Source organism: Berghia stephanieae, chromosome 3 (assembly GCF_034508935.2).
Source record: "Berghia stephanieae isolate SIO BIC M18660-M18661 chromosome 3, UCSD_Bste_1.3, whole genome shotgun sequence".
In the NCBI taxonomy this organism is placed as follows: Eukaryota; Metazoa; Mollusca; class Gastropoda; order Nudibranchia; family Aeolidiidae; genus Berghia; species Berghia stephanieae.
This window is the reverse complement of record NC_088362.1, coordinates 9,719,279-9,729,278: the sequence shown is the minus strand read 5'-3', so window position 1 is coordinate 9,729,278 and position 10,000 is coordinate 9,719,279. Positions and strand designations below refer to the sequence as shown.

The 10,000-nt window shown below is 35.0% G+C and overlaps 1 protein-coding gene across 1 annotated transcript in view; it reads left to right on the top strand.

Annotated features, from left to right (window-relative positions):
* LOC144967130 (uncharacterized) overlaps positions 1 to 10,000 on the top strand; it is a 78,617-nt gene that overhangs the window by 39,004 nt on the left and 29,613 nt on the right. Inside the window, exons 13-18 of the mRNA XM_078903980.1 lie at positions 800 to 904; positions 2,277 to 2,371; positions 3,387 to 3,599; positions 5,221 to 5,413; positions 6,835 to 6,981; positions 8,474 to 8,549. Of these exons, the coding sequence (XP_078760106.1) occupies positions 800 to 904; positions 2,277 to 2,371; positions 3,387 to 3,599; positions 5,221 to 5,413; positions 6,835 to 6,981; positions 8,474 to 8,549 (829 nt within the window). The remainder of the gene's footprint in view (positions 1 to 799; positions 905 to 2,276; positions 2,372 to 3,386; positions 3,600 to 5,220; positions 5,414 to 6,834; positions 6,982 to 8,473; positions 8,550 to 10,000) is intronic.

Genomic DNA, 10,000 nt, shown 5'->3' with positions numbered 1-10,000 from the left:
TATTGTAAACATGATATCATTACGCGTTATTAGTAGTAGTAGTAGTAGTAGTAGTAGTAGTAGTAGTAGTAGTAGTAGTAGTAGTAGTAGTAGTTGTAGTAAGCTTCGCAGTCCGAATGACGCTTGCTGAGAATTGTGTGATTCAGTCCTGGTCGATAAGTATAGCTGCTCTCTCCATCCATGTTGTTAATTGTTTCCATTGGTCGCGGTCCTGGGCCAGATTTTTTAGGCTGTTTTGACTTTAGGGAGAGGGGTGGAATAATATACTCTATTTCACACCAATAAAATGTGCGAAAATATTCTGCAATCGTTGAATAAAACTTTTATTCAACGCGTTTAAAGCATTATTCAACGATTATGTATTTACCAAGAAATGACAGGGTTTTGCGATGGGAGGGGTGAAATATTATAATTTATAAAATGAATCTGAATAAGAAAAATGTTGTTTGTATCGCAACTAAATTACGATTTTCCTATAGTTAGTAAGAAGAAAGTATAAATCAACAGGACATAATACTTCTGATGATTTCCACTTGATACGTATATATATATATATATATATATATATATATATATATATATATATATATATATATATTATATATATATATGCAGGTCTGAAATCCGAAAAAGAATTATGGGTCTAGTTTAATATTGTTGTTAAGCACAATAGTATGCGTTCTTTTTTTTTTTTCTTTTTTTTTTTTTTTGTAATTCCATTACATCAATGAGCCTATAATAAATCGGGTTATCGGACCTGCAAATAAGTGTAAGTCGACTAAATACAATTCTTTTTCAGCCTCCATCACGTGCAAGAAGAACACGGACGAGCGAGGTAATGTTTGGGGCGAAGCACCAGCCGGCACCACAAGTACAGAATACCTCTGTCCTCAGGGATATTCGGGTATGTATGATAACCGAGTGTGAAACTATAGTAGTCATTATCAACTCAATTATTTATATAACTAGTCTTTTACAAACAAAAAAAACTATAGATAGTGGGGCTATGTGGTCTTGTGGTTTGACACTAGCTTTCGGATCGGAAGGTCCTGGGTTCGAGCCTCGCGCTCGGAGCATAGTTGAGTCCTTGGAAAAGGATCTTTTACTCGCATTCTCTCACCGTACTTAGGTGTAAAATGAGTACCTGGCCATTAACAACGTTGTCTTTGTCCGAAAAAGTGTCGTATCGCCTAACAGGCGTTATGTCCCGTCCTACATGCTAAATGTTGCTGTTGACCAGGGACCCCTTGTAAAGCGCTTTGAGCACGTTTAGTGGATATTGCGCTATATAAAAAAGCTCATTTAGTCAGATTTTTACTAAGTGGCGCGTCTTTTTCTTCTTTTTTTTCAGCTGTTCCTCAATGCACAGCTGCAAAATTTATATGAGCCCCTGAATCAATTTATATTAATTTAAAATATTTTTTTCATGAATTTTTAAACAAAAGGAAATGGTTTTGCTTATTACACCTATATTAAAATCGGTAACTGGTAAGGATAGGAACTCATTGATGATTTAAAGTTTCAAAAATTATTAATTTTTTAAACTTATTCTTATTTATCAGTATAAATATTGTGATGGTGAGCTTATCGTACTGAATTTATTTTTTCAGCTTATAAGAAATTTGAACATGACGAGTTCGAGCCGAGGCATGAGTTATAGTGCCGCTATGTGGTCTAGTGGTATGACACTCGCTTTCGGATCGGAAGGTCCTGGGTTCGAGGCTCGTGCTCGGCGCATAGTTGAGTCATTGGAAAAGGCTCTTTACTCACATTCTCTCACCGTACTCAGGTGTAAAATGAGTACCTGGCCGTTAACAAAGTTGTCTTTGTCCGAAAAATTGTAATATCGCCGAACAGGCGTTATGTCCCATCCTACATGTTAAAGGTTGGTGTTGACCAGGGACCCCTTGTAAAGCGCTTTGAGCACGTTTAGTGGATATTGCGCTATATAAAAGCTCAATTATTTTTAAAAATAATAGAAAGAATGAACTTAGCGTCACTCAGCTCTTTCTAATTGTTTTAAGACGGCCAGACTATAAATGTTTAAGGTTGCATATAGTTTTGTGTGTTAGTATGTTTCATCTGGAGGGAATTGTGAGTATTTTACTAAAGCGCAAAACACCAATGTTAATTTTTTTTTTTTAAACCTCAGGAATGGGAGACATCCAATGTTTGTCGTTGCTTTGCCAATTTAGAATTATCTCCGTCTTTTAACTTTTAAATACGACAATAAACAGGTATTCATATAATGTTGATTACATGACTTATTTTCACAGGTTCTGTTACAAGGGCATGCCCTCAGAATGGCATATGGGATAAAAGCAATTACATTGGCTGTAGTAAAGAAGTACTAGTGGCCATCGAGGAAGAGGTTAGTAGCTGATTTCTTATAGTTGTAGTTGTACAAGAGATGAAGTGAGTAGAAAAGTGCCAGAGGACAATAGAGAATAACAATTTTCGCGGCGGTGGTGGGGTTTGAACCTGCGACCTTATTGGTACAACTCCGTCTGGCCGGTGAGAGCGTGACTCTACCGTATGAGCTATCCACGAACACAAAAATATTCGTATCAAACTCAGGTAATTTCTAGAGCCCTCTCTCTCACCGACTTCTGGAGACCGCGGGTTCGCCACACAGCCATCGCGAAGTTACCTGGCCAGCAGTTAAGCTGTTAAGCAGTTAAGTTATAGTTGTAGTTGTAAGATAGTGCTGGTATGGTAAGAATTTTATCATCCGTGTATATATCATTCCCCCGGTTGGAATTTTTCAAAACGAATTGGATTCAATTGTCTGATGTCACGTCGACCAGCAACGGCGAGCAGCTTGGTTCTAAACAAAGAAAATAGGTACTTTTTATTCTTCATGCTGGCTAGATCTCTTCATAAGTTATGTGATCAGAATGTATAAAATTCAAAATATAATCATATCTATAATGTTTATCTTCTCTGGATACACTTTTATGCTCGTCGGAGAAGTATGTTATAATGTCGTCCGCCATTATTCCGATAGTTTAGAGCCAGTTACTAAGTTACTATGCGTCATTACGAGGGAAGTAACGTCATGACTCTTGAAGCCAATTATCATAGATATCACCGAGTCAGTCATACACAAGATGGACTGTAGGGGTAAAATATAATGTGAGTAACATTCTAAATCCTAGTACAAACCAATCAAAGTATTCTTCGCCTTTTGAACCAATTCCCCTTTGTCTCACCTTTTCTTTTGTGCTTTAATTGTAATTCTAGAACTTTTTACTATCCCATTTTCTTCCTTTTTACTGGCGCTGATATGACCTTAATGTGTTGCAAGCGCCGTCAAATCCTTAAAAAACAAAAAACATAGGGGTTTATTTGGGTTTGTTTTGTTTTTTTTTGCTCCATGTTTACAGATTACAAACATCAATAAAGACGGTGTCACGCCAAGTCAAAAACAAATCACAGACCTGTCAGAATCGGTAAACAATAGCATTTCTGGGCCCGAAGTCATCTACTCTGGGGACATAGTAAAGGTTGTGGACATTCTCGACAAAGTGAGCAAAGTTGCTGAGGATGATGACGACGATGAAACGGTCGACGTTTTGGTTGATTCAAAAGCACTTGAGGTGAGTGAAAACGTTGAATTAATAAAGATAATAAGTTATTTGGAAAACACTGCAATCACTACTACTTCTACCATCATTACCACTGTTACTACTACTACCACCACCACCACCACCACCACTACTACTACTACTACTACTACTACTACTACTACTACTACTACTACTACTACTACTACTACTACACTACCACTGCTATTACTATTACTACTACTGCTACTGCTACTACACTACCACTGCTACGACTACTACTACTACTACTACTACTACTACTACTACTACTACTACTACGACGACGACGACTACTACTACTACTACTACTACTACTACTACTACTACTATTATTATTATACTACTACTACTACTACTACTACTACTACAACTACTACTACTACTACTACTACTACTACTACTACTACTACTACTACTACTACTACTACTACTACTACTACTACTACTACTACTACTACTACTACTACTACTCATAATAAAATTATTACTATTATTATTAGTACTACTACAACTACTACTTCATTCTACTATCACTACTCTAACCTAGGTCTCATTAAAGCCTAAGTCATATCACTTTAACTGTATTTATTATGATTTAAAAAGTTGAGACATTATGTCAAGGCAAACCTTACCTTTAAACCTGAAGGAGATATGCTCAAACCCAGTGGCGTGGCATGCTTACAGTATAAGGCGGTGCCAGAATCAGAAGAAAATGACTAAAACATGCCATATTTATAAATACAAACGAAAGAAAGACATTTAAAGAAAAGACTTAGGCAAATAAGTAAGAGGCGGTTTATACCATTTCTCAGTATTATTTTTTTTAAAGTTGTAATCCATTTTTAAAAGTTGGATGCGGTGCCAGGCACCAAATCAACCAATATAGCCACGCCCCTGTTCAAACCCCCATTTTAAAATTACAAGTAACCGGAGTTGTAATTTTGTTTCATATCATATGTATATTTTATATTAATGATCATAAATAATCGCATTTCTATTTAACTATACCTCAAACGTATTCAATGGAAGTATATATTCTGCTGCCATAGTGTATTAGTTAATTAAGTGAAAGATGCTGAGTACAAAACATTTTCATATCCAGAATATTCCATGTTGCAAATATGAAATAGAAAGGGAGTATTTCTTTTCTTTTAAAAAATTGAATACGATTTTGGAAATATTCCAAGTGTAGCTAGACGTACCTTTGATATATAGTAATTACTTATTGGAATCCTGTACGTATTCCCAACCGGAAAGTGCTCTTTACTCACATTCTTCTCTCACCGTACCCGGGTGTAAACGGAGTACCTGGCCGTTAACAGCGTTGTCTCTGTGCGGAAAAAAAATGTAATATCGCCTTACATGCATCATGTCACGTCCTAAATGTTAAGTGTTGCTGTTGGCCAGGGACCCCTAGTAAAGCGCTTTGAGCACGTGAAGTCGATATTGCACTATATAAAAGCTCAAGTTTTTAAAAAATAAATAAAATTAACGGCAAATTATAAAGAATTGTCTCCTTTTCTTACACCAAACCACAAACTCATTTTCTATAAAATGTTACAAGTTGACCTTTTATTTTCTTAAAGTGCCTCAAATATTATTACGATTCCAGAATTTTGCCAGTACGACGGACACCATCCTATCCACGGACGCCTCAACTTGGAATGAAATTACCGAGGATACAGTTGCAGATAAGAAGAGCTCTGATGTTGGGTCGAAACTCGTCGTGGCAATGGAAAAACTTGCCGTCTCGTCTTTGAACGAAGCTACTTACTCATCGGAACCCATTGTTAAAAAGAATGTCGGTATGACATAAACAAGGTTTTTTCTTTGCTTTTGTTTTTTTTTTTTTTGTTTGTTTTGTTTTTGTTTTTTGTTTTTGTTTTTTTTTTTGTTTTTTTTTTTTTTGGGGGGGGGTTGTTTGCTGTTGATTTTTTGTGATTTTTTTTTGTTGTTGTTTTTTGTGATTGTTTGTTTTTTTAAAATTCAAATGCTGTTACATTGCGCAATTTCCACTAAATGTACTCAAAGCGCTTTACAAGGAGTCCTTATCCAACATCAACACTTAACATGTAGGACATGGCATGAGGCCTTTTAGGCGAAATTATATTTTTTTCCCCGATCGATACAACGCTGTTAACTGTAGGTACTCACTTTACACCCCGAGTACGGTGAGACAATATGAGTAAAGAGTCTTTCCACTGACTCAACTATAGCAGTCAAACTCAGGACCTTCCGATTTGAAGACGAATTCATACCACAAGACCATAATTCATAATATGGAAGCTACCACCCCAAACAAGTATCATGGCGAAGTGAATAACATGCTAAAAAATATGTAAATAAATGATTAAATTACAATACAGAAATTCAAACAACCTGCAATGAGAAATTTCAGTTTATTGTAGTTAAAGAAATAATATTTTTCATTCTCATTAGAGAGTATTGTGCAATACTTTAACAACTCGGCCATCTCACCCCCACAACAACCCTGACAGATAATAATAATAATAATAATAATAATAATAATAATAATAATAATAATAATAATAATAATAATAATATTAATAATAATAATAGTAATAATAATAATAATAATAATAATAATAATAATAATAATAATAATAATAATAATAATAATAGTAATAATAATAACAATAATAATAATAATAATAATAATAATAATAATAATAATAATAATAATAATAATAATAATAATAATAATACCAATAATAATAATAATAATAATAATAATAATAATAATAATAATAATAATAATAATAATAATATGTATATACATATTATATACATGGGGCCGATTTATATATTGAGATTACTTTGCTCTCCATTTTTGAAATATATTACATAAATGTTTTCTATGTATCTAGAATTCGAATTGATTAACTTAAGTGCACACTATGTAAAACTTCCACATGCTATACAATACTAGCTATATAATAATAAATCTTTATTGTCCTCAAAAGGTGGCAATTTGTCATTTATTGGTTACACATTTATAACAATACAATATTGACATAGACACACTCACACAGATGCAAACTAGTAACATAGTAGTCATAAAACTCGGCATCAACAACAACATCATCATCATCATCATCACCATCATCATCATCATCATCATCATCATCATCATCATCATCATCATCATCATCATCATCATCATATCTTATGTTCAAATGATAAAACTATCATTTTTTTCCCACAGCTATAAAGAGAGACAAGATCTCCCAAGATAACATCATGTTCCCGAGTAATTCCGAAATAGCCTACAAAAAGTACGGCGAATGGGTTGTCAAGTCCAAGAACAAACTGTTCCTCTCTGCCAACAATTTTGATGATGATCAACAACAGGGTAGGATCATAAATAACAGAGCAATATAATAATAATATATGCAGACCTGCCTAGTTCTTCGAAAAATTCGGAGAATTACGAATTTTTGACTCCTGATGCAGAGCTTCAAATGTGTCTTTGACTCAATAGATCTTATTGAAAAGGAAAATGCCTTTCCAGAGAACTTATATTTAGGACTTTGGAGTATTTTTTGATAATGTTGAGGGCAAATTATATATATATATATATATATATATATATATATATATATATATATATATATTTATTTATTTATTTATTTATTTATGAGTGTTCGTGGGTACCGTAGGTACGAAAGTGCTCCATAATGATGATTAGAGCTAATATAGAATGCAAATTGTCACTCACATTTTTTGTGGCCGAGACTATTCGTTTCTGTGTCTTACACGTCTGAAGACGCCGGCTGAAGACGTGTAAGACACAGAAACGAATCGTCTCGGCCACAAAAAATGTGAGTCACAATTTGCATTCTATATATATATATATATATATATATATATATATATATATATATACGGCAGTTAAGCAATTAAACCCCGTGTACACACACACACACACACACACATATATATATATATATATATATATATATATATATATATATATGAGAGAGAGAGAGAGAGAGAGAGAGAGAGAGAGAGAAAATGGTCAACACCAAATTAAATACAGTCGCCACACAAAATCATCAACTTAAAAATGAAATCTTGAATATGACACTTATTTATGTATTAGAAATTTAATTCTCAATATTATCAATTAATTGACATTGTATACTAATTGTATAATTGCTAAATTGTTTTTCAGGCATCAACTTCCACAGAGCATTTAAAGGTTTTTATAACCTATTTATTACCTCTTAAACGATACGATACGATACGATGATTTACAAGGAACATATTTAGACCAAAGTTAAAATAGGTGTATGGTAGCAACAACTATTCCTCAATTGGATTCAATAGTCTGATGTCCCGTCCGCCTAGCAACAAGCAGCTTGATTCTAAACAAAGAAAATCGGTATTTTTTATTCTTCATGCTGGCTAGAACTTTTTCACATGTCATATGATTAGAATGTATAAAAGTCAAAACATGATCAGATTTTATAATGTTTTTCTCCTCTGGATACTTTTATGCTCGTCGGAGAAGTATTGCATAAGGGCATTCGTCATTGTTCCGATAGTTTACTAAGTTACCATGCGTCATTACGAGGGAAGTGACGTCACGACTGTTAAACCATATTGTGTTCTGTTATTCCCACCCGTAGCTTTCTATAACCCTTTGTATACAAATGTACTCAGGCCATTTATTGAGGAGATTTTGGGGTTGGGTTTTCTTTTTCCCCTTCTTCTTTTCTTTGTTTTTTAATTTCTCTTTTTGTTATTATTTTAATTATTAATTATTTTCTGAAATTCTCCAGCTTTTTGCTCGGTTTTATTTGTATGTTAATAGTTATTATTTATTTGTATGTTTGTTTCAGATCGACTTCAGTACGCCATCGTTCTTTTCAACGACGTTGATTCGAAATTCGTTGTCAATCCAGAGACACAAGACAGGTAATTAATGATTTTCCTCCTTGATTTTCCTTCTTACTTACTTTCTTATCCAAACCAGCGACCACATGAGCTCTAGCCCTTCGGTCTTGTGCCATGACCTAGAAGTTAGACGTCTTTTATAGTTGTTCCAGGTGACTATAAAGTGTGTTACTGATGCTTGGATTTGGTGGGAGGAATGTGCTTCTCAGGTCTTTAAGAGGTTGTTGACATTCATAAAGCAAGTGATGAGTTACTGTTTCATTGGGGTGTTGACATATGGGGGCAGGAAGGGGATGTGTCTTTTGTAATTTTGCTTAAATGTGTTGTGTTCTTAGTTGAAAGATGATGCTTTGCTGGTGTCTTCTGAGCTTATTTAGGCTAACAGTCTTTGCAGGAGTGGTCATATGGGAAAACATACATCTACCCTTGGTGCTCATTGCCCAACTGTTCATCCATTTGATTTTCCTTCAACATCATCTTCATTCCGGTTCAGTCCAATGTGACCCATCGCATCAAAACGGTATTATGTCGGAGTGGTCAAGGTCGATCCCTGACGAGCTCTTTTTCTGAACCCCCTTCCCAGCCGCCCCCCCCCCCGCCCCCTTTCTGTCCAAACAGCAGTGATTGGGTAGCTGGGTAAATGAGATCCGGCAAGTGCTTTGCGAAAGACTACCGTTCTATCCAAAGACTAGCAAACAATTGCAATTGTGAGTTTGACTCTATAGAAACTTCGGTCCCATGGGCTAATGGCTCTGAAAGTCTACAGCTGGATGAATATGCACATTTTCATTTCTATATTTAATTTTGTTTATTGTTTGCCATTGGTAAAGAGTTCCACTTTATACGAGTATAAGTTTGAGTCATTACTGATCTCAAAATGTTACAAAATGAGTATGGCTTTAACCATCCCCAGGGAGAAATTTGCCTTTGGCCCTCCCCGTACCAACTACAGGAAAATCGTCACATTCGTTACGATACAACCAACATTTTTCTTATTCAAATGTCTTTTCTACATCATAAAATTTAAAGACAATGAACAGTGTTTTGTAAAGCATCTTTTGCTAAAGAAGTTATGCATCGCAAGAACTTTACTCCTATTGTTTTTGAGTGATAAAAAATATATTTTTGTGTTAGTTGGGTGTGAAGTTTTGGGGGAAAATCCTGAAAATTTTGGTAAGGAGAGAGTTAAGGTCTATTCCAAGGGAAGACTGGAATAACCAAGGCCATAATCACAATGCAGCACCGTATGAAGTAGGCCAGGGTGAGGTGACTTAACTTACTCCAGGCCTCACGGCAAGGCGGCGAGTCAAACCTCGTACCTTTTTGGGCTTGAATAAAAGAGACCAGCTCATGTAGCGCTAGAGAAAGCAACCGGTGGTTAAGAAAGCGTCTCTGGGTGGGGTTCCTGACCTCCCATAGTGGGCAGGGAGGCACTTACTGTGTCTTCTATCTCCTTATATCTGTTTTCCAAC